Source organism: Apodemus sylvaticus, chromosome 14 (genome assembly GCF_947179515.1).
Source record: "Apodemus sylvaticus chromosome 14, mApoSyl1.1, whole genome shotgun sequence".
NCBI lineage: Eukaryota > Metazoa > Chordata > Mammalia > Rodentia > Muridae > Apodemus > Apodemus sylvaticus.
Genome location: NC_067485.1, coordinates 15,816,219 through 15,840,883, shown reverse-complemented (window position 1 = coordinate 15,840,883; position 24,665 = coordinate 15,816,219). Strand labels below are relative to the sequence as shown.

At 44.8% G+C, this 24,665-nt stretch overlaps 2 protein-coding genes and 1 non-coding gene across 4 annotated transcripts in view; all 3 read left to right on the top strand.

Annotated features, from left to right (window-relative positions):
• The first annotated feature begins 1,463 nt into the window (after nucleotides 1-1,463).
• On the top strand, nucleotides 1,464-6,406 carry Cks2 (CDC28 protein kinase regulatory subunit 2). Its single transcript, XM_052157142.1, has 3 exons — nucleotides 1,464-1,641; nucleotides 5,205-5,332; nucleotides 6,087-6,406. Exons 1-3 carry the CDS (start codon nucleotides 1,583-1,585, stop codon nucleotides 6,137-6,139), a joined length of 240 nt encoding a protein of 79 aa, XP_052013102.1. The 5' UTR covers nucleotides 1,464-1,582; the 3' UTR covers nucleotides 6,140-6,406.
• On the top strand, nucleotides 3,982-4,118 carry LOC127665359 (small nucleolar RNA SNORA2/SNORA34 family). The gene has a single exon (XR_007973401.1). It is a non-coding gene; the product is annotated as a small nucleolar RNA SNORA2/SNORA34 family (small nucleolar RNA).
• A 1,217-nt stretch (nucleotides 6,407-7,623) lies between the features above and the next one.
• The window catches only part of Secisbp2 (SECIS binding protein 2), a 32,465-nt gene continuing 15,423 nt past the window's right edge, over nucleotides 7,624-24,665 (top strand). Inside the window, exons 1-7 of one of the 2 annotated variants that reach the window (XM_052157158.1) lie at nucleotides 7,624-7,725; nucleotides 8,526-8,674; nucleotides 10,080-10,311; nucleotides 12,899-13,128; nucleotides 17,510-17,588; nucleotides 18,544-18,622; nucleotides 22,564-22,763. In XM_052157158.1, the coding sequence (XP_052013118.1) occupies nucleotides 7,690-7,725; nucleotides 8,526-8,674; nucleotides 10,080-10,311; nucleotides 12,899-13,128; nucleotides 17,510-17,588; nucleotides 18,544-18,622; nucleotides 22,564-22,763 (1,005 nt within the window). In that variant the 5' untranslated portion in view covers nucleotides 7,624-7,689. Of the gene's footprint in view, nucleotides 7,726-8,525; nucleotides 8,675-10,079; nucleotides 10,312-11,120; nucleotides 11,263-12,898; nucleotides 13,129-17,509; nucleotides 17,589-18,543; nucleotides 18,623-22,563; nucleotides 22,764-24,665 lie in introns of both variants that reach the window. The other variant, XM_052157157.1, reaches the window with a different exon arrangement.

Sequence of the window (24,665 nt, the reverse complement as noted above, 5' to 3'; positions counted from 1 at the left end):
TAGATAGTAAAGATCTTATTTATTTATTGGATTTGTTTTTTTCAAGACAGGGTTTCTCTCTCTTGCGTAGCCCTGGCAGTTCTGGAACTCTGTAGACCAGGCTGGCCTCGAACTCAGAAATCCGCCTGCCTCTACCTCCCAAGTGCTAGGATTAAAGGCGTGCACCACCACAGCCCGGCTATATGTTGAAATTTTAATCCCACCTGCCATCTCACGTGATAACGTTGGTAGGCAATTAGGACCTTTATATTTTAGTGCTATAAGTAACTTAAGTTGTGCAATAAGTCAGAAGATCTAGTGTTCTTTAACTGAGGGGCTAAGTTAGGAAACCTGCCTTTAAAATGACAACAGGCACCTGATTACCCAACTGCATAAGAAAGTTGCAATAACACAGCTACCTATTGTGCTGACTTCCGTGTTATTTTGGACAGGGGTCACACTTTATTTTCCTACCAGTTGTTATTTGATATTAAGCTGAAGCTGGGCGGTGGTGGCGCATTCACTTTGAATCCCAGCAATCGGGAGGCAGAGGCAGGGGGATCCACTGGTGAGTTAGAGGACAGCCTGGCATACAGAGCAAGTTCCAGGACAGTCAGGGCTACCGAGAAAACCCGTCTCGAAAATCCAAAAGCGAGGAAGTGGGAGGGGTGTTGGCCTGGCCTTGGAGAGCAGGGATTAAAGGTGCGGTAGGTACGCCCAGCTGCCGAGGGCGTAATCCCAACGCCAGAGCAATTCACGGGGCGGTGGCATGGGCTCGTTGAGCTCCGCATTGCACTGCAACTAACAAATCGCAGAAAACGAAAAGAAAAATGCTCGCTGTAGAAAATGATTATTTGTAATTTGCTTCAGCAAACCTCTACTTAACACCCTGCAGCTTTCTTCTACGTGAGCACTTCTTTTTAAGCTGGGACCGGTTCGCACCCAACCGTAATTAGCGTTGCTACAAGGGGCGGCGGCGAACGCCTTACACTCCGGAACTCTCCGCAGCTGGGCTTTCCCAGCCCGGGCCATCGGGCTAGGTAAGCGGCCGTGTCTGCGGAGACAGCCCCAAGCGGGCTCGCACACTCCGGGCAGGACGAGCACAGGCGGCTGCTTCACCTGCAGTACACCTCCTTCACCGCCAGCCGACCACAGAGACCCGCAGCCGCCTTTCCTGCGCGGGCGAGGTTCCAGCTCCCAAAACCCGCGATAACTCACCTCGTGTCCTCCCACCACCCAACGGCTAGAACGGCTCTGTCCCCAAGGCCGGTACTAAACTTCCGCGCACGCGCTGTGAGCGCCTTAACGACTCGGCTCCACCCTTCTCGGTATCTCTAGGGATCGCCGGGCGCTCCTCGCTGTTTCGCTAGCCAATCCTTACTCCCGCCCTCGCAATCTCGCAACAGGCTTCTGATTGGTTACCCGTCTGCGCCGAGTGTGATTGGTCGGAGGCTTCGTCCAATCGGCGGCGGGCTGTCGGATTCAAATCCAGAGCGTTGGGCCTGCGGTCGTTGGTTCATTCGAGTCGTTGCGCTGGCCCTAGTTGGTCGAGGAGCACCTTGCGCCCCGATTCCTGCTCCCGGTTTCTCCGCGCGCCGGCACGATGGCTCACAAGCAGATCTACTACTCAGACAAGTACTTCGACGAGCACTACGAGTACCGGTGAGCAGCGCCTGCGGAGGGCCGCGCTGGGAGGTCAGACCCGGTGGTCGGGGCTCGGGCCCCCTCAGAGGCCTCCGTTCTGTCTGGGCAGCCACGCTTTGTGTAGCGTTACGGGGCTCGCAGGAGCTGGGGAGTCATTCGATGGGTGGGCAGCGCCTCGGCCGGGAGTTCACGGTCGCAAACCGCACTGGCTGGGACCGGCCCGGAGGGGAAGTCCCCGGAAACGCACTCGACGCGATTATCGAGTGTCTGAAGGGTAACGGCTCCAGATGCAATAACTCGGGGCTTCAGTGAAGATCAAAGTGAAAACTGGAGACTGCCCCGGGAAGGATGGGGGTGGGTGCCTTACCTTCAACTGCTAGTGTATATTGGGCACGTTTGGGGCTTGTGAGGAAGTTTTGAGTTTTAAACTTTGAGATGAGCTGAAGGTAGTACCTAGGTCAATGTAATTAGCAAATGGGATTGCGGAAAGTAAGGGATGATTACCGTTAACTTGATTGTATCCTTGCTGACTTGGGGTGTGGTTTCAAAGGCCTTTCCTCCCCTGGGTTCTGGGTTGGGATTAGAGCGTTGCATTCTGGGATACGGTAAAAAAAATCCAGGTGGGTAAAACCTGTTCCTCCCTCGGGCAAATAGTGACCTTGTTTTCTGTTTGCTGCCCTTTTAGGTTAGTATGCAGCGTGCTGTTGAGGAATAAGACACTTTTTTAAGAGAATGGATTCACCGCCCCACCCCCATTCTCTCAAGCCGCTAGTATAGAAGTCTTTACAGCCAGAAAACTTTGTCCAGGCTGTTTTATGATGCACTAATGTTATGAACTTGAATGTTTTTAAGGAGGAAAATCTCGGATTTTTTTTTCTTACTAAAAAATTTATATAACACATAATAAATACAAACTTCACAATGGTAACCGTGTGATAATTGACCTAATAATTTGGTGGTTATAGCACTCCGGGGCGCAGTTTGGGACTATCCTAAAATAACTGAAAGTACTGCCCTTCTAAATTAGGCAAATAATTATTTGTATGGGAATGTTTAGCATATGAGCTTATATGCATTTTGGGGAGTTTTGGGGGGGTTATTTTCGAGACAGGGTTTTTCTGTGTAGCCCTGGCTGTCCTGGAGCTCACTTTGTAGACCAGGCTGGCCTCGAACTCAGAATTCCTCCTGCCTCTGCCTCCCAAGTGCTGGGATTAAAGGCGTGTGCCACCACTGCCCCGCATGCATTTCTTTAGTTACCAGAGTGAGATAGTTTTTAAACTTGGAGTATATGTGTGTATTGTGTTTGGGAGCAACTAACTGGTCTGTCTGAAGTAATTTATTACAGTATAAGGTAGGAGCTAGTCTACTACCCGCTGCTGTATTAGTAATGGCATCTAGAGCTCAGAACTGTTTTATTTTGAAACATTAGTGGCTTTTTTAAGCTTGCTATTCTGCTTCAGCCGTTGCTGAGACTGAGTGTGTCACCATACCTGGCTTGAGCTTAGTTGGCCAATCTTTACAAAAGATGAAGAATTAGAGGGGTACTCTTGAAAAGGACTGTGTACTGGTGATATAACACGGGTGTGCATCTAGGATGTTTTATATAGAGTAGAACTATGTATGTTGGATACATTTTAAAACCTAGTGGTTTTGCAAGGGGTGGTTTTTAGGAACAGTAGATTGCCCCTTTGCTGATATCATGGGAGTCCTTTTCTTTTTGGCATTATTGAGGGGGGGTCTCTATACCCGAGGGTGTTCTCCATGTAGACAGAGCTCTGGCTGCATCATGCCCAGCTTGGGAGCCTATCTTTACAGAAATTAAATTGAGGATTTATTTGCACTTGAGTCATACATTGCACTTTCTGTATCCCAACCAAAACTGGGTTTGGGGAATAGGTTTCCAGGTACGTGGTCTGTAATAATATACAGGTAAAATCATGTACATTGTGAAGTGCAGCCTGTTAACATGACTTATGTAGGAGATACTTGAGGCCCCTTCTATCTGAATGCCTATACTGTTTGTGAAGCAAATAGACAAGCATCACATGGCAGTGATGGGGTGTAGTCATTAACCTTATGCAGTAGGGTTGATTTAGGGATTATTTGTACTTAAAATCCACAGCTTAAAACTTATGTTATGGACAGTTTGGTGCTTAGAGTGGATTATGGACTGCACTATCCCAATTCCAAAAATCCAGAGCTAAATTTGTGTCTCCATCTCAGACTTATACTAGTCAAAAATTGTTAGTTGCTAACTTTCTGTAAACTTAAAACCAGAAAGGGTAAAATGAAGCTGAAATTTAGAGATGCTTGGTGGTGACAAAATGCTTGTGCATATGTTAAAATTGTGTGTGTGTTTTGGCCCTGAATCAAGGCCAGCAGTTTACTGAAGCTGTTGGTTTCAAGCAGGAGCCTAAAGAAATGTCTTTCTATGGTCTGTTGGCCAGTTCAGACGTTTGTAAATCTAATGGTCAATTCATTAGAAAGAAACACCTGGCTGGCTGTTGTGCCCAGTTCTGTAATTGTAGTACTTGAGAACTTAGGCAAAAAGATATAGGCCAGCTTGCACCAAAGCATAATTGGGGTGGGGGTTACAAACAGCCGAGTTAGGGGTAGATGTGGCTGATAAGTCTCAATGAGATTCCAAGGTTTCTATATAATACTTACACATTACTGATTTAGCTTAATTGTTCATTAAATTATATGTTAGACTCTTAATAAGAAAAAAGATTAATGGGTTTTTCACAGAAAAGGAAAAATTGTGTTCATAATGGCTTGATAATACACGCTTCCCCAAAGTTCTGTAACCAAAGGTCTACATAAAGCTCCAAAGGCATATTTTTGCTTTCAATTTTGAAGCATGAAGCAAACTGGAATACATACAACAACTACAGATCTAGTATTGAATAACAGGAAACACATTAACTGTCTTAGTTTGGTCCCCACCCCCAGTCCCACTTACTAAAAGTGTAGTAATCCCAGGTTGAGGTGACAACTAATCCTGGGACTGGGCTCCTTACTCTTGTATGCAAACAATTCCCTTTTAGAATTGCCTCTGGCTTGACCTGACCTTGCTGTTCTAGCTATCCTGATACCACTAGTCTATTTAACAGGAAAGAATATCTTTTCATTTGAGTAGGATCTTGCTCTTTGAGTATACTTTAAAGTATTTGAATATTTTCTACCTACATCCTGTAGACCCAAGAGTTGCTTCATGACCAAAGGAAGCAATAGGAGAGGGTAAAATGTATAATAGTGTGCCCAACTTAGATTTTGAGGTTCTATTCCTGGAAGATTACTCAATAGCAAGTGTTCTGCTAGAAATTTACCCCTACAAGATAAAATACCTTTCATTTATGCACAGCTTACATTGGCCTAATAATTGAACATGAGTCATCAAAAGTATAGGCTATAGGAAATACCCAAGACTGATACAGATACTACTGTAACGTAGAGTTGCTTTAGAGAATTGAGTTTGTTTTGAGAACAAAACCCTTCAAATTTTCAAGTATCTCAAAAGGTACCTGTATAAAATGATGATGGTAGAAAAGATGGCACTAATTGGCTGAATATTTTAACAGGCATGTCATGTTACCCAGAGAACTCTCTAAACAAGTACCCAAAACTCATCTGATGTCTGAGGAGGAGTGGAGGAGACTTGGTGTCCAACAGAGTCTGGGATGGGTCCATTACATGATCCATGAACCAGGTAAGCTTTGCTACAAAGGAAAGGACTGTTACTCTTTCCATCTGTAAAAGTGACTTTATTTGGCATAAATAGTGTTTAAATCTGAGTGTTTAAATCCTGCACATATATGGAAGCTTATGCTATCTTTTTATACTTGAAAAATGGCATTGTTAAATTAGAGTTTTTCTTGGCACATATATTTTTTAAGAGTCCAAAATTTCTTCCTATTACAAAAGCAGTAGAGGAACTTAACTATGGATTGCTGGCCTTTATCACACTGGGTAAGTATTAGGTGGACTCTCCTGGTTTAATTTTCTTTTAAGGTCATTTTTTTACAGAGACCGGGTTTGACTAGAACAACCCTTTCTTAGCTAAGTGCAGGGATTACAGGGACAGAGCACCTTGCTTTCTGGCCGGCCTTTTTCGTGTGCTCAGACTGAAGCTTTGTACTTGCTAGGCAATTGTATGTATAATGTGTACTGTATCAGCTTTGTGGGGTTTTTTGTTGTTGTTTATGTGAATTAGCCTGAGATCCAGTAGCTGACTTGAATTAGCTGTCCTTTTTTTCCAAAGAGATTACATTTTTCACTGGAAATGATTTTGTGGGTAGAAACTATTTTCCAAAATAGGTCAAAGATTAAAATGTGGAGCAGTGCTATTATAAGAGTTTGTCTGCATTTAGTGTTTATTATATCGACAATTCATTTTGAACACTTCAAATAGTGACTAGTTGTTTTGACAAACTTAATTAATGATAAGTATTTCCTTTCCACAGAACCGCATATTCTTCTCTTTAGACGACCTCTTCCAAAAGAACAACAAAAATGAAGTACAGCTGGGATCATCTAATCTTTTTCAAATTTAATGTATATGTGTATATAAGGTAGTATTCAGTGAATACTTGAAAAATGTACAAACCTTTCATCCGTACCTGTGCATGAGCTGTATTCTTCACAGCAACAGAGCTCAGTTAACTGCAACTGCAAGTAGGGTATTTTAAGTTGTTAAAAATAAATTTTCTTGTAGTTTTTTCTTAATATAAATGCCTGTTTTACTTTACCTGTTTTGTTAAATAAAGTTTGTATATTGCATTTATATCACTATTGTTGAAATTAATTTGACTTGATTACTTTTACCCTTGGGGGAAAAACATACTTGAAACCGAAATATTAATCTCCAAATGATGGGTTAATGGGGCTAGTAAATCTAGAGTCAAAGTAGATTTTTCAGCCTTGTTGCCAGTTTATTTCCCAAATAACTTGAATTCTGCAATTGAACAGAAAAACCCAACTCTACTTGATGGTGTCTACAAGTCTACAAAGAATCTAGTGGTTTCAGAGAGTAGTTATAAGTTCAGACACCACATATATGCATCCTTTTTTTCTTGTGTGTGTGGGCCAAGAAATTAAGTACATATTAGTGGATAACCATGAAAAATGTAGCTGGGCAGTGGTGGCGCACGCTTTTAATCCCAGCACTTGGGAGGCAGAGGCAGGCGAATTTCTGAGTTCCAGGCCAGCCTGATCTACAGAGTGAGTTCCAGGACAGCCAGGGCTACACAGAGAAACCCTGTCCCGAAAACAAAAAAATGTATAAATGGGTGGCCTGTAATAAGACTAGTTAGGGGTGATTCTCACTGAACACAGTAAAGCTTCATAGACACAGCCTTCCACGTATGGGATACAGGGATACACTAAACCTCTATATAAGGGCATACCTGAACACAAGCACTGCCGGGGTGTCTTGCTTGAAATAAACCTACAGATTGACTCAAAGGTCTGTTTGCCAAATGCCCCACATTGCAGGCAACCTTTTTCTGACCATCTCTCTCCACAATTCTGTGTTCTTAGTTTTATTTTGAAGTTGTGTTTTGAGCTTCCTGTTGTCCCGACTCCAGCAGAAGTCTCATAACTAAACGCATTAAACTACTCTTGAGTTCTGGGTTTCTTAATCTGCCTGCAAGCACCTGACATGACAGCCTACCTTGCCTAGCATTTCCACACTACCGATGTTCCTGGAGGCTCCCCATTGACTAGGTCAGCTGGCCTCTTTCTTCCATGGAGTCCCCCTCTCCTGCATCAGTGAGGGCCTGCCTTAGGTCGCTCAGAGCCTGGCCTCACCCAGTGTCACACAGAGGCCCGGCCCACGTAAGAAGAGCTTAGCCGCACCCTTAGCGCCTGCCAGAAGCCACCTCTTAAAGCTGCAGTTGTACCACGCTTCCACGTGCGGGCCCACGACGCAGACCACTTCCGGCAGAGACGGCCTCCGTCGCCTTTCGGTGACGTACGTCCTGGCGCCGCCTCGCCGGAAGGCGGAAACGCCAAGTCGTTGGTTAGGCGCGCCGCTGGTTTCACGGCGCGGGCTCTTCCGTGGCCGCCATGGCGTCGGAGCGGCCGCGGGAGCCCGAAGGCGAGGTAAGGGGCGGGCTGCAGGTCTAGGCACACGCGCGGGGCCACCAGGCCGGAGGTTCGGGGGTGGGGCGGCTTGACCCTCCCACGGTTCGGCCAGTGAAGTGATGCCACGGAGGCCAGCGACCGCCTCGGGCCCCTCAGAGCCGCGGCCGCGCCTTGCATGACCGCTAGATGGCGCGCCGGCCGTCTCAGAAATCCACTCTAAATTGGTCAAACACGATGATAAAAGTTGTCAGCATAACCCGTACTCCGTCGCGCAAGACAAAGCTCTGTTTTCGTTCCAAGGCCTCATGGCTGTGGGATGATTTTCTCTCAAAGGCTCTTTGTGGTTTACTAAGTACAGATCAAGTTATGTGGAGCTTTTGGTTGAGAAATTAGATGGTAGTAAATATCAGCAATGTGTTTTAAACAACAACTTTGAGCATTCTCTGGGTATATTTTGGCTACACTAGGTCCAGGCTTCATATACATCTCATGTATAAAGATGGAAGAATAAAAGTAACTGTCTTCAAGTTTAAATCCTCAGAAACGTTCTGAGTCGTGGTTCTTGTTATATAATATGGTTGGATTTTCCTTCGACTTTAATTCGTTGTCCTTTTTCACGTGTTTAATTTTTTTTCTAATAATTAAAACAAAAGCATCAGGGAGATATTGTTGCCAGACAGATTTTTGTCTTTGTTCTACACCTTTTTAATCAACACTGGGCCTTTTAGAATGGAGGACCTTTCTTTTGTTTTTTTGTTTGTCTACATTTGGAGAATCTCAAGAGCCTTAAAGCCCATCCCCACTCCTTTCTTCCTCAGGATAGCATCAAGTTGTCAGCTGATGTCAAACCGTTTGTCCCTAAGTTTGCTGGGCTCAATGTGGCATGGTCAGAGTCCTCAGAAGCATGTGTCTTCCCAGGCTGTGCACCCACTTACTATCCATTTGTGCAGGAATCACCAGCGACTGAGTATGTATTTTCTAAATGCCTTGTCTCATGTAAAGGGTTTATTTCCTGGAGAGAGTGGTATTTAGACCCTCACATCTTGAAACACATATAACATCTTGCAGGATGTCTTGCAGATGAGGAAAAGAGACTCTTCAACCAGCAAAAATCTGGGTCTGTAGCCTAATTGTATTCTATGCTAAAACCTCATGCAAGAAAGGACAGAGACTATGGTACTTAGGAAGTACAGTTGCAGAGTTCATTTATTTACCTTGATACTGTTTCACACATTGAAGGACTGAGGATACCCAGAGCAGTAGAGTGCTGCTTTGCCATTTGTCAGGCCCTGGGTTTGATCTTCCAGCTACCAAAGCAAAACTAAACCAAACAAGTGCACATTTGTATTGGAAAAAAGAAATGGCAAGACGGTAGAATAAATGGGAAGAGGACCGAGGAAGGATCAGATAGATAACATGCCAGGCTGGACAACTTAGCGAGACCCCGTCTCTAGTGACAGAGCTCTGTGGTGAAGCTTTTTCTGTCATACACAAGGCCTCAGGGTCAATCTCCAGTCTACTGAATAATTATTAAAGTGCCCATCTTTAGGGCTCCTGGCCTCTGGTGTGCAGTGTTCTCTTTATACTCCGGCCTTCCCCCACACGGAACATGATGTGGTGGAGGGTTGAAAGGTCGGAGGAAGGCTGTGAGGCTGTACTGCAACTCCTCAGCCTAGGGGATAGTACATTGTCAGGTACCTGACCAGCGGTTGGGTGCAAAACTGTTGGCGCATGCTCTTGCTGTGTTGGCATTGCATCTGAACTTATTTTTTTTTAACTTCATATTTCTTTTTTGTGGGTGCCGTAGATTAAAGCCACAGCTTTGTGCATTTTATGAAAGCTGTCTACTATTGAGCTCTGTTACCCAGCCCTGGTTCATTAGTTTTAAACAAAAGGTCAGCACTATGCTTTGCAGGAAGAAGAAGAGGTTCTGTTTGGCTCTGTATGTGTGTGTATGTGCTAAATGCACATGTGTGCACTTGCATTCAGTAACCTGAGGCTGATGTGGAGTCTCCTCAATTGTTCTTTTATTCTTCGAGAACAAGTCCCACTGAACCTCAAGTTCCTCAGTCAGCAAGACTGGCTGCCCAGTGAGCATCGAGGACCTGTGCTCCCCCTTCCCAGGTTGAGTTCCAGGAGCGCACTGCCATGCACTGCTTCTCAGGGAGACTCTGGAGCCCAAACCTGAGGGCCTTGCTTGGACATCAGGCAGCAGGCGCTCTATGGGGCAGCTCTCCAGCCCTCGTGTGGTTGTTGATAGGGGAGTAAATGATCCTTTAAAAAAAATTACAAAGTTTATATTAGCATCTTAAAAATAATCAATGCCTTTGATTTGTGTGATGAAATCTACAACTAAAATTTACACTTTTTAGACAAAAAATGTACCCCGAAGACATGGCTTTTGGAGCCCCTACCTTTCCAGCGCAGTATGTGTCTTCTGAGATAGCGCTGCATCCTTTTGCCTATCCCACTTACGCCCTTGAGTCTGCACAGAGTGTTTGCTCAATGCCAACCCTGCAGTACGATTACAACCAAGCACAGTGTCATCCGGGCTTTCGGACAGCAAAGCCCCGAAATGAGCAGGAAGCAAAAGGTGTATTTAAGGTGAGGAAGTACTGTGGTTTTGCGGGTCCTCATGTTAGTCATTTCATTGTTCACAATGCCAGAAGTCAGTTCTGTGATATCTGATATTTTTGTGATAGCATCTTTTAAAAGATTTATTTATTTATTATGTCCATGGTAGCTGTCTGCAGACACCCCAGAAGATCTCATTAAGGGGGGTTGTGAGCCACCTTGTGGTTGCTGAGATTTGAACTCAGGACCTTCGGAAGAGCAGTCAGTGCTCTTAACCACTGAGCCATCTCTCTAGCCCCTTGTGATAGCATTTTTACAAATACTTTGGTCTATTCTTTTCTTAAATGTTTGAGTTGTAAATACTTACTGGTTTGTTGTGTTAAAGTTTCATTATCCAAGCTGGGCAGTGGTGACACACGCCTTTAGTCCCAAGCACTTGGGAGGTAGAGGCAGGCAGATTTCTGAGTTCGAGGTCATTCTGGTCTACAGAGTGAGTTCCAGGACAGAGAAACCCTGTCTCAAAAAAAAAAGAAAAAAAAGAAAAAGAAAGGAAGGAAGGAAGGAAGGTTTCATTATCAGTGTGGTAGTAGTTTTCTTTTTCTTTCTTTCTTTTTTTTTAGATTTATTTATTTATTTCATGTATATGAGTACACTGTCACTGTCCTCAGACACAGCAGAAGAGGGCATCAGATCTGTTATAGATAGTTGTGAGCCACCACGTGGTTGCTGGGAATTGAACTCAGGGCCTCTGGAAGAACCATCTCTCCAGCCCAAGTAGTAGTTTTGTTATTTCATAGATTTTTGGTTTGTTTTGTTTTGTTTTTAAATCTCTCCTGCAGAAAAAATCCTCTGATGAGAGAAGAACGTGTGAAGAGCAAAAGTCACAGAGCAGAAGGGCTGAGGGCGCAGTGCCCTGTGCAACGAGGCCAGCCAGAGGGTCCTGTCACCTGTCCTCTCGCACTGAGAGCAGCTTGAGATCTGGTAAAGCTGTCAAACTCTGGTGTAAAGCCAGGCTAGCCCACTTTCCCGTGGGCTCGCTCATCCTGACTGCTCCAAGAAATGGGCCTGGATCCTGGCCTGGCTGAGGCCACCAGACTGACTGTGGTTTCTGCACATCATTTCTCTCAGGCAGTAGTGGGGGTGGGGATGGGCTGTTACAGTGTGGTGTGTGCTGCGTTGTGCACACTGAGGTTCCTTAGCCTGATAGGACCATCACAGAGCATGCAGGTGATGACCTCAAGTTTCACAAGCATAGCATTCCACTGCGTGTGCCCGTGCTCATTCCTGAGCGTGATCCTCTTCACTCTGAGGGGACAGTAGCAAAAAGATTTAAGTATAGTTAAAATCCCATGCTAAAAGACTCCCTGACCTGGGCACTCCGGTTACCTGAGACCATCTCCCAGCTCAAAAATTTCTGTTCCCATCCAGCTAAAAGCTAGGAGGTCTACCTGGTACCTATGTTAGTTTTAGTTTCGAGACCAGGCCTTACTGTATAGACCAGATTGGCCTTGAATTTTTGGGCCTCCTACCTCAGCCTCCTGAGTGCTGGGATTATTTACATATGTAGCATTCCACTTAGGAAAAGCATTTCTAAGATGTCTTATGCCTACCAGTCTTTACAGAGTGTTTGCTGAGCTGTGCTCCCAGCTGCATCTGTTCCTCTGTTAATTATTTACTAGTACTGTGGGATCACAGAAACAACTAGTTCTTTCCTTTTTTTAATGATTTATCTTTACTTTATGTGCACTGGAATTCTTCCTGTATTCATATCTGGGTGAAGGTGTCAGATATCCTGGAGCTGGAGTTAGTTAGAGGTAGTGGTGAGCTACCACATGGGTGCTGGGAATTGAACCAGGTCCTCTGTAAGAACAGCCAAGCCATCTCCCATCTTTCCAGCCCCCACAACTATTTCTATAATGATATACAGCCTTTACTCTTTTTTGTTATTACTGTTGTTAGTTTTGTTTTGTGTTGCTCTTGCTGTCCTGGAACTTACTTTGCAGACCCTGCCAGCCTTGAACTCACAGAGATCTGCTTCTGCCTCCTAAATGGATAAAAGGTGTGCGCCAGTACACCCACTTACAGCTTGGTGTGTGATTTTAACTGGCTCTATGAACTGAAATGTGTAATTCTATCACTTGGTTAGAGACCTTCCAGTCTCATCCACTCTCCTCGTGACTCCCTGGCACGTGGAAACTTAAGTGTTAGATGTACTGACCTGGCCTTAGATCTCACTCGGAGAGGCTTCGTGGAACTGCAGTCACCTCACTGTCCGTGGCTTGAAGTACAGCAGCCTCCATCCACTTTGCTCTGACTGATAGAAGGGGGCGTTGATTACTCGCAGGAGATCTGTGAGGCTCTCCTGAAGTTTGCCCGGCTCAGAAGTGATTATGGCAAGCTGTACAGTCAGGCTTGGCTGTTCTCACCAGCTTTAGGGTTATTCCAGAAATGTCCATTCCAGTGGCTCCCTGTTGTCCTTGTGTGCAGCGCTGCTTCAGTGAGCAGTGGAGCGAGCTGCTAACAGCAGCCTGCTGCAGCACTCCTTGCTCTCAAGTTCACGTGTGAGTGCCGATGAGCGAGGCGCATCCTGACTAGCCCAACGTTTCTGTAATTACAGATGGTTATCACAAGCGACCTGACCGGAAGTCCAGAATCCTTGCCAAAAGTGCATCTACCTCTAAGCCTGGATTTGAGTTTAGCAGGTTGGACTTTCCTGAACTGCAGGGTCCAAAGAACAGTAATGTGCCAGAGACACAGAAGCCGCCCAGGTGGGGGCCGCTTGGCCCCGCAGCCAGTAACATGCCTCTCCTGGGAGAAGTCGGCAAGCCCGTCGCAGACATGGCGGAGGTGAGTTGAAGGGCCCGTCTGCATTGTCGCTGTCTGCACACACTTGTGCTGCATCACTTTAAACACTTGACGTGTATAAACCCGTGTATAAACCTGCCGTGGGCTATGAAGGCCAGCCACACTGCTAGGGAAAAGAGACTGGGGAGAGAGGCCGTGGCTGTCCCCAGCCAACGTGATGAGAGCACAGTGGTGCTGTCTAGTTCTGCTGCCTTCTGAAGGACTGTCTGATGTGCTGCTTATAAACCGAGCAGCTCAAAGGTAAGGGTAGTGAGTGCCTCAGGAGGACGGGGGTTCTCACTTACAGCGCCCTTTCTAGCACTGCAGCCTCCCAACATCTAAAGACATAGTGAGCTTTTGTTGTCCACTGACCTGCCAAGTACTGGCAAAGGTGACCCTTGCACCCCACCTCCCCCACTCACAAATAGGTAAAGATGTTGCATTTAAAAGCCTTAATAGTATCACTTGAAACCTAGGTGCTAGAGCTTCTAAAATGTTTAGGCTTTTCACACACACCTCTGTCTTATCTGTTAGTCAACAGTGGACTCAGCACAGGTCACTGCAGCAGTCTCAGCTACAGTCCACCAAATTAAACTTCTTTTTTTCAAAGACTGATTCATAATTCTAGGGAATGCAAAGTGTTGGATTATTTGTTAGTTACTTGGCTATGACTAAGATACTCAACATAGAGGGAGGGAAGACTTGTTGTCTTGCTTGTCTTGTGGTTTCAGAGGGTACAGGGCATCATAATGGGAAGGAAGGATAGAAGGGGATGGCGTGTTCACATTGTATGGACAGGAAACGGCACATCTTAGCTGGAGGCAAGTATAATCTTCAGAAAGGGTGACGGACTTTCAACTTTTACTTTCCATGTCCCAGAGACTTCATAGTCTCTCAGACAATCCCACCAGGTCAGGAGAATGTGCCCAAACACAGGCACCTCTGGATGGCAGTGTTTCCGATCCCAACCATAAGCTAAATCCCTAAAATGACTTGGGACAGATTCCTACCCAAGGGAGGAGAGAGAAGGGTAGCAGACATCGTGGAAGCAGGGGAGATGAAGCCGTGCACCATGCCCGCTCCCTTCATCAGAAGGTTTCCTCTTCCTGTTTTTGACATCCTTTAGACACCTTCTGCAAAGGTCTAAAGGCCTCCAGTAGCCGACACAGGAGAAAACAGGCCATCCTGTTGCAACTCCTATGCTCGGACCCTAATTGTATTATCACACAGTGCTGTCAAATGTGTGCACGGTGAGGCGGATTATTGGCTATATCAAAGTCATAGTCCAAGTCACAGCTCACATAGTAGATGTGTGGCTGCCTCCAGGGCCTGGCTGAATTCCACAGTGGCTGTGCCGTGCTTCTGTAAGCACCTCGAAGTAGTGCAGGGTGCTGTGCAGGATGGAACAGCAGCAGGAAGGGACTGACCTCTGTCAGGGTCACCTTACATAGAGTGTTACAGCATATAGTGAAGTTCTCTTAATGGAAGAAGATTTACACAGATTGCTCTACTATCTTGAGTTAAAGTGAGGGCCTTTGTCTTCAAAAATAAAAAACAAACCATTTTATAATATTATTAATATTTGTAAATGTCAGGAAAAATGTTTTGTTTTTTAAAGCCATTGACATACCATTACGCACCTTTTTAAGGATGTATTTTGAAGTGCATGTGTTTGCATGTGCACGTGAATGAGCAGAATGGTGCATATGGAATTCAGACACATCAAATCCCAGAAGCTGGCTCTGCGTGTAGTTGTGAACTGCCTCGTGGGCGCTGCGAACCAAACTCAGGTTTTCTGCAGTTGCCGTACATAATTTTATCTGCTGAGCCACTCTTCAGGTGTGCGCTTAGTTGGGTTTAAAAGAATACCGTGCAGTGTGGGCTGTGGGGCTGGCTCAGTGGGTAGAGGCTTGCCGTGCCAGAGTGAGGACCTTAGCTTGAATGCCCAAACCAGTGAAAAGGCCACACCCAACCTGTGTCTGTAACCCCAGGGCTCCTGTGGGGAGAGGGGACACAGAGACAAAGAATCACCTAAAGCTTGGGCCAGCCAGCCAGCCTGGGGTAGGGTCCCAATGTTGAGCAAGAAACCCTATCTCAAAGTTGTTACAGGACAGGAACCGAAGCCTGAGGTTGTCTTCTGCTCTCTCCACTCATGCGCAATGCTGTAGCTTCAGCAGCACACAAACGGTGAAGATTTTTTAAAATTCTTCTAAAATAATAATAACAGCAGAAGTGCAAGAGCGTTCCCTCAATTAGAGAGTATGCAGTTATGTACTTAATAGTTAAAATCCTTTGGGGCTTTTTCCCCATTTAAGTATTTTTTGACAACAACAAGGCATTTGGATCTATCCTATTGCTAGCTATAGTAAGCCGTCTTGAGTAAGTAGGTGGTTTGTAGTTTTCACTGGTCTTTGTGAGCGTGACAGTTTATGAAAAGCACAGGTGTTTTCCTTTGGTGGGTGTGGTCAGGATGGCGCAGGTGCTGAGGAGAGTGAGGCCGCAGCTCATGTGCTGAGCTCTGGCTGCAGTCGTAGGCTGTGCTTCAGCAACTGTAACGTAGGTTGCTGAACATACTGACATAATAAAATGGCAAGCAGATACATTTGTAAAGTATATGAACCTAAAACTCATTTAAACTTAAAGCTAATTTAAGGGCTGGAACAGTGGCTCAGTGATTTATAGCACTGGCTGCTCTTTGAGAGGATCTGTGTTTAGTTACCATCACTGCATGGAAACGCACAACCATCTGTAAGTCCAGTCCTAGGAAATCCAGAGCTCTCTCTAGGCTTCTGTACGCACTAGGCATGCAGATGGTTCACAGACATGCAGACAAATTGCCCATACACATAAATTCATTTTAATCATTTAAAATCTGCTTAACGAGTACAAATTAAGCATATCCATTTGCTCATGCTGGTGTTGCAGTCGCTCTGGGGTGTGTTTGGATGTCCTTGTGCTGTGTGTCCACCACCATTGCATGTCCCCAGTCAGTAGATGGTGAGCCTGCATCATGGGAGGGCACATGCAGTTTGTGATTTTGTGTATGCTGCCTTTTGGTTTGATGGATTCTTTTGTATTTTGGTGAGTGAACATTTATTAGAACCATTGAGTTTTAGGGGTTTTGGTCTGTTATGTAGCTCTGGCTGTCCTGGAACTCACTATGTAGACCAGACAAATTCACAAATATGCCTCCACTCCTGAGGCCTCCCTTTGCTACCATACCTGCCTGGGCTGATGAATTTTTTGAATTGTAGAGGCTCAGGGATCCTTGTAGGTAGTGTTCTTGGCTACTTTGAGGGTTCTTTCTTCTACCCTTTTCCATCCCCTTTCTTCCATCCTTTCAACCCCTAACACTAAAGAGGAGAGAAAGGGTAAAGGTCAAAGGAAAGAGCTCCCTGAATAAAGTGACTACCTACTGCTGATTAGGGCCTCGAGGTCCATGGTGGTCGTTTGTTTGATCTTGTTTCTTCTCTGTAAGCGACTACTTAACCACTCATGACCACCACCAACCAACCAAAAGCTCAACAACAGCCTAGCCCACCTCTCAGGGCCTAGCATTTATATACCCTCTGTGTAGTCAACAGAATTCCAAATGTCACACAATCACAGAAACTATATGCAGCTTGCAAAATTACGTCCTGTCTTAGGGTTTCTATTCCTGCACAAACATCATGACCAAGAAGCAAGTTGGGGAGGAAAGGGTTTATTGAGCTTACACTTCCATGTTGCAGTTCATCACTAAAGGAAGTCAGGACTGGAACTCAAGCAGGTCAGGAAGCAGGAGCTGATGCAGAGGCCATGGAGGGATGTTTCTTACTGGCTTGCTTCCCCTGGCTTGCTCAGCCTGCTCTCTTATAGAACCCAAGAGCACCAGCCCAGAAGTAGTACCATCCACAAGGGGCCCTCCCCACTTGATCACTAATTGAGAAAATGCCCCACAGCTGGATCTCATGGAGGCATTTCCCCAGCTGAAGCTCATTTCTCTGATAACTCCAACCTGTGTCAAGTTGACACACAAAACTAGCCAGTACAATTGATCCCTTGTCAACTTGACACACAAACACATCACTATTAAGCCTCAACCCTTTCCTCCCCAACTTGCTTCCTGGTCATGATGTTTGTGCAGGAATAGAAACCCTGACTAAGACACGTCCCCAGCAGACCATGAGACAAATCCTAGTCAGCTGTTGTGGACAATCTGAAGCAGCCCCATATCCCATACCTGGGATTAAAACAGAAACATATATTCTCGTAATATATCTTTTTGTTTGTTTGTTTGTTTTTAAGAAAACAGAATTATCACTACAGGTACTGCCCTGAAAAGTTGGCTGTGGGCTGTGTGGTTGTATAATTTGTTTATTTGATTTTTCACATTTGTTTGTAGTGAGAGTATGTGTGGGCAAACATCACCACATACAACACTTACACACTTGACCATCTACCACCTCTGCCTGCCGTTGATGGTATGTAAAAGTTAAGTAGTGTGACCCAATTATTGAAACATATATGAAAATAATATACAGTGCTTACATTATAGGCAGAGAAGTTGAAAGGTACTACCTAAGCTATAGACAGTACGTGGGGTTTGGTTTTTTTCCCCACTCTAGGGGGAAAGTTACACTGAAGAAAATAGTTAACTTTTTCAGTTCTGTACTTAGATATTTGGAATTGTTTGTTTGCTTGCTTGCTTGCTTGCTTGTTTTCCAAGACGGTTCCTCTGTGTAGCCCTGGCTGTCTTGGAACTCGTTCTGTAGACCAGGCTGACCTCCAACTCAGATTTTCTCCTGCCTCTGCCTTCTGAATGCTGGGATTAGAAGTGTGTACCAACCAGCATGCCTGCCTGATAGTTGGAAATTTTTAATATGTTTTTATAGATTTAAGAATTTGGGGAAAGCTGTGATTATTTGTTTGTTTAAATGTTCCTTTCTGTTTGAAGTAGGTAGCAAATAGCAGTTGCCCTCTCCAACCCAGCTTCCATGCCTGCCCGCCCTGGCTGTGTGTCAGAGTTATGCAACTCCATAGGTGTGCCTCTTACCCCTGGCATTCCTGATTGAAACCTGTGTCACTCCAGGTGGACAGAGTGTCCATCATTATGTCGTAAACAGGAGAGTCACCTTTTTACTGCCATGGAGTCTGTGTTCCACCTGCGTTCTCGCCCCAGTACCTGCAGCCTCTGTCTTTTCTGGAACATTGTTCTGTAGTGGCTTTCACTTGGTGTATGTGCTGGTCTGTGTCTTCATGTCTGTCTGCTCAGTTGTGGGCTCATGTAGAGCCTCCCCACAGTTAGTGAGCACCCTACAACTCTGCTCCCCCATGACACACTGTCACTTTCGTGTAATTTGGCCATTCTGAAATGTGTACAATTCCGAATTGTTTTAGATGGCTCTTCCCTAATGATGACGAATGGGTTCCTTTTAGGGCAAACTGGTGAAGACCAATCACACTGATGGACCCGTGACCAGTAACGCTGCTACCAGTTCCCCTTCATGTACACGAGGTGAGAACAACCACAAAATGCTGTGTGCTGAGCACGTTTAACACCAGTGTGCTAAAATACTGTTTGGTTTGAAGCTGCCTTTAAGTCGGCTAAGGAGCTTTGAAAAACTAGCTCAGTGTTGTATAAAGTATAGGAGCCTGTCCATATCCACAGGAAAGAGGCTCTATTCTGAATGAGTGCCAGAGTCGCAGAGGGTGTATGTGCAAGTGATAGCTTAATGTTTGTATTAGTCAAAGTTAGGCCAAGTTTTTGTTTTTTGGGTTTTTTTAAAGATTTATTTTTTAATGTACATGAGTACAGCGTAGCTATACGGATGGTTGTGAGCCGTCATGTGGTTGCTGGGGATTGAACTTAGGACCTATGTTCACTCCAGTCAACCCCACTCGCTCCAGCTCTAGCTCCAGCCCCGTCACTCCGGTTAACTTTGTCCGCTCAACCCCTGCTTACATTTCGTTGTAATGGAGTAAGTTGCCAGTCACTGTGATAGCAAAGATCTACAGATCCTTGCCTTCTGCTGTTAAAACACAGAGCAAGGTTAGTACACTCAAAGTAGATCTTCTCTCTTTAATCCTGTGTTTGCCACATGGATATTTATGGGCTTTTGTTGTTTGACAGAAACTAGTTTGCCTACCTATCATTGTCCTCCAAATTAAGAAACCTAGGCAAATAACTAACTTAAGAATTGAAGGGGAGAGCTGAAGAGATGGCTCAGAGGTTAAGAGCATCAACTGCACTTCCAGAAGTCTCGAGTTCAGTTCCCAGCAACCACATGATGCCTCACAACCATCAGTAATGAGATCTGATGCCCTTTTCTGGTGTGTTTGATGGTTACAGTGTACTCATATACATAAAATAAGTAAATATTTTTAAAAAAAGAATTAAAGGGGAAGTGACTGAGCATGAATTCTTGTAGAACAAAAATGAGTAGAGGTAATACTGTGGCTCTGAGGTGGTGCTAGACAGTAGACACTGTAGTTCTGGGGTAGTGTTAGGTTGTTAGTAGATACTGTCATTCTAGGGGTGTTCTAGACGGCTAGTTAGTAGATATTGTAGTCTCCCATGGTGGTATTCTAGATACTATCTTTTTTTTGTTTGTTTTCATTTGATTTGATTTCTCAAGACAAGGTTACTTTGTGTAGCCTTGGCTTTTCTGGAACTAACTCTGTAGACTGGACTGGCCTAAAACCTGTCTCCATCTCCCAAGTGCTGGGATTAAAGGCATGTACCACCACCATCTGTTGTGGTAAATATTTAATCTCAGTAGGGGATTTCTACCCTGCCTTTGGTTATTCAATTCCCAGATAAAAGATGCACAACTTTTATATTTATAATAAGCCTTAACCAGCACTAAAGTTGGCCATACACATCTACCCTCTGAGCTATATGTCTACTTCCCTATCAATAACCCCCAGTTATAATTTGCTATGTTCCATCTGGGCTGCTCTTAACTACCCCATAGTGTCTCTCTTCTCTCCTCCTCATAGTCCCTGCCTCTAACCCCAAGCCTGGGAACCAAAAAACCCCACCTATCTTCTGCCCAGATCTAGGCAGTTTTATTCCTCAGTGAGGGATAACTTGGCTAGGTTACATAGCATCACTTGGGTCTGCGTGCAGATTCTCTCATCCCTGGGGCAATGATGAGATCAAAGGAGTAAATACAACCTGGGGCCAGGATTTAACATTACGGTACACGGCAAGAACAAACCTCAACACTTCCTTCTTTTAGTTCAATGAAAGGCTCCCCCCCCCATATAAACTTAGTACAATTAAGACTAATTATGACTATTATTATTATTATTATTATTAATTAAGACAGGTTTTCTGTGTAGCCTGGACTGACCTGGATTTGTTCTATAGAATGAGGCTGGCCTTGAACTCAAAAGGAACCTATCTGCCTCTGCCTTTGTCTCCCAAGTATTGAGATTCAAAGGCATGAATTTATTTAGGATCTATGTCTCCCCTTCTCTATATTCCATGTAGTTCAGACTCCTTTCCATTTACTGTTTAAGCATATTCCTGAGCCATCAACTATCTGTTGGGACTTGGTTTGGTTTGGGCATGTCCAAGGTTGAGGCATGACCAGTTCCCCCGTGGGAGTCCACGGGTACAGAGACGGCTGCTCATGCCAGCCTGACACATGTTTTCTTTTTTCTTTTCTTTTTTTTTGGGGGGGAGGGGGTTGGTTTTTTGGATTTGGTTTTTCCGAGACAGGGTTTCTCTGTATAGCCCTGACTGTCCAGGAACTCGCTCTGTAGACCAGGCTGGCCTCGAACTCAGAAGTTCGCCTGCCTCTGCCTCCCAGAGTGCTGGGATTACAGGCATGCACCACCACCGTCTGGTCTGACACCTGTTTTCGAGTTAGCTCTCATGGCCTGCTGTTAGTTCTTCTGTGGGAGCGCCACGTGTCTGCTCAGAGTAGCTTGAAATTTACCCCAGGTTAGCTCTCATGGACATGCTTTCTTTTTCTGTTGGGTAAAAGCAAAACAGCTCTGCCCCAAACACATTGACCAGCAGAATGCATCTTTTTGGGCAAATGCTTTTTGGCAACAGAAAAGCATTATCTTTTAATTTGAAGTTATAACAAATTATAAACATACCTTATAAATATAGCCATATTCATGTTTCTCTCTCTCTAAATTTAAGCTTGATACCTATTTATTTTTTTAATTATTTACGACATTTCTACTTTTTATTGAGCAAAAACCTACACAGAGCCCTTAAGGTAAAAACTTCATTTTGTATCTTTGACTGTCATTTGCAAGTGGTTTTATCAGCAGAAGGTCCCACTCTGGCTATAGTGTAGACCAAGCTGGTCTAGAATCCACAGCGAGCAGCCTGCCTCTGTCTCCTGTGTTTGCTGTTAGGAAGCTCAGACATGGTGCTCTGCCAGGCCACACCGCCGTTCCTTGGTGTACACGGAGCGGTGCTGAGGCCTTCATGTTTAGCAGGGAACCTAGGGCTGCGTTTTCACCCAACATGAATGCAGAGCTTTAATTCCCACAGGACAGGATTAGGCTGATCTTCCATGCCTAGCAACTTTGGTCTCCAGGAAGTCTCTATGGTTGTTACTGTCTGCTGTTATATTGGCTACATTCAGCCTGAGGGTGAACTGGTTCCACCCCCTGGGCTGCTCTGCCTTTGAGAGAAGTCCCAACTTCTGTGTTCTGATTTTAAATTTAGTAGGGACTTCTTTAAAAAGCCACCTTCCGCACTGTCTCTCCTAGGGTCCTGCTCCTTGGTCAGGAAACTTCCTTCCCAGCAGTTTGTCTTGTGCTGATCTGGGAAGCTTTGGCTTTGGTCTGTTTCTGTTTGTTTGCTTGTTTGTTTGTTTGTTTGTTTTAACAGACCAAACCTCTTATCCTGATAGCCTGACTTTTTACCAGCTTTTTACCTGGGTCTTTTCAGGTTGTAAGCTTGGGTTCTAATTGCCATAAGTTGAACACTGCCATTTTGTTGAAGTTGGACCTGGTTCTTCCTCCCAGTCCAGTGCTTCTATAAATAAGACTCAGACTTGAAATAGACTTACAAATACCTTGGCTGTATAGCTAGGTTCTTATCTGACTAGAGTAATAACTTAAGATAACCTATTTATTTTAACGTACATTCCTCCATGTTGGCTGATTACCTGTGCTCAGGTACCATCTGTCTCTCCCCTCACATCTTCCCAGGCCGATTTCCCACCTAGCTCTATCCCAGGATTCTTTCTCCTCCCAGATGTTCCATCTTGATTTCCTCCCTATGCCATAGGCTTTTTAGTTGACAGGTGATATACCCATACAGTATACAAGATACTGTCTCTACAACCATCACCTAGCTGATATGGTCATTTTTGTTATGCTGTAAGTAATAAAATAATCATTCCATGAAGTGCATGTTTGAGTAATCAAGGAACTCTGGTTTACTGTTGAAATTGTTCAGTAATTATGATTATCTTTAAGCAGAGTTGTCTTGGACACCAATGGGTTATATTGTTCGGCAGACAGTGTCTTCAGATTCAGCAGCAGCGACTGAAAATGTGACTTCCATGATAAACCTAAAGAAGACGACTTCAGCTGATGCTAAAGGTGTTAGTGTAACATCTGAGGCTTTATCTTCAGATCCCTCCTACAACAGGGAAAGGCGTGTTCATCCTACTGCAAAGGTTCGCATCACAAGATGGGTCTGGGCCTGGTGGCAAAAACTATAATTCAGCACTTGGCAGGCTGACATAGGAGGATTTGTAAATTCAAGGCTAGCCTGGGCCACATAGTGAATCCTTGTCTCAAAAAAAAAAAAAAAAACAAAAACAAAACAGTTAAGATGGTTGAATGTCATGGGTTGAGAAAACAATGGGAAGTTAGTGCTTAATGGTGACAGACCTGCGAAAGTTCTGGAGTCACCTAGTAACATTAATATAATGTTTTTCAATGTAATATCACTGACTTATACATGTAAGCATGTTGGGTGGTAGATTATGGTACAAGGAGTATATCGAGGTAGGAAAAAGGAACAGCAGGGCCTGCCTAGATGTTGAATATGTGCATCTGCTGCAGCCCCAGCTGGGCACCGTCCTTCCTGAGTCCTCACCGAGAGTGCTGCAGTCTACCTGATACCAACCAGCCTGAGCATGTTGTGCCTGAGCCTTGACAAGAACTCAATGTTAGTCAGGAAATGAGAGAGCTCTTCTGTGTGAGGAGAGGAGGTGTCTTAAAGACTGCAGCTGGGCTGCATGTTGGTGGTTTTGTTGAGAGAGAGAGAGAGAGAGAGGGGGGGGGGGACGGAGGGAGGGAGGGAGGGAGGGGGAGAGAGAGAGAGAGAGAGAGAGAGAGAGAATATGAACACATTCTTGCCCCTTGTACACTGCCTTCCACAGCAGGACTCACAGCTCCTAAATTTTTTGAAGAAAAGATGCCCCTCTAAGTTTCTGCTCTGATATGCATTTGATGCATCCTTTTCCTTCAGATTTTTTCCAGTTTCAATTAAATAACCATACATAACTAAAGTAATGGTAGTAAAATAATAGAATTTCAGATTTTGATCACATGATACTAATTTTAGTTTACCTGTTACAAGACAGGATTTCAGAGTAGATTTTTTTTTCCCTCGTTTTGTTTTGAGGCAGAGGTCACACATGGCAGTTCGGGGTGGCCTGGAACTCACAAACTCACATCAGTCTTTTTTTTTTTTTTTTTTTTTTTTTTGGCCTTCTCTAGTGACTGAGTACAGTTGGCAGAGGAGCCTTCTGTCTGGTGATTGTTTGTAGCTTCCAGGTTGCCATCCAAGCCAGTTTCCTAACACACAGTGAGGGATCTGTGTCCTATAAATTAAGTTTTTTTTTTAAATGAAGCTTCTCTCTCTCTTTGTTTTCAAAGAAGGAAGGGTTTGCTTTGTCTCAGAGTTGAGGGTGCATCATGGCCTAACGGGCATGGTGGCAGGACGGATAGGTGGCTGGTCGTGCTTCCACACTGAGGAAATACCCAGGAGTGCATCTGTTTCAGAACACATAAAACAGTTGTTTCCTACATCATCATGCATGCCTGTAGTCTGCACACTCAGGAGGCAGAGACAGGCAGATCTCTGAGCTCGAGGACAGCCTGGTCTACCTAGTGAGTTACAGGACGGCCAGATCTACAGTGAGACCCTGCCTCAAAACAAAGAAAGGAAATGAACAAAAAGTATTTTAGAAAGCTTGTAATGAAAGTTACACACCATGCTTGACCAAATGGCAGCTGATACAACCCCAGCTCTGAGGAGGCAGAACCAGTGGGATAAACACCTGGCCCAGGTGCCCGTGGCCTGAGGCCTAGTGGGGCGCTTTGCATCCTACGGCTGAGACAGTTGTGCTTTGTATGATGCACTTTCTTCTCTGTTATGAAATCTTCCTGTGCAAATGGCAAGTGTTACTGTGAGAGGCTAGCCATGAGTCTACTCTAGTGTATATTCTTCCATACCTCTCTGAATTCTTTTAAATTTCACTTTTTTTTTTCCAGTTTGGTTTTGGGATTGAACCTGGGCCCAGGCCCTTGTCTATAGTTCCTCATTTCCACCCCTCAGAGAAGCTAGC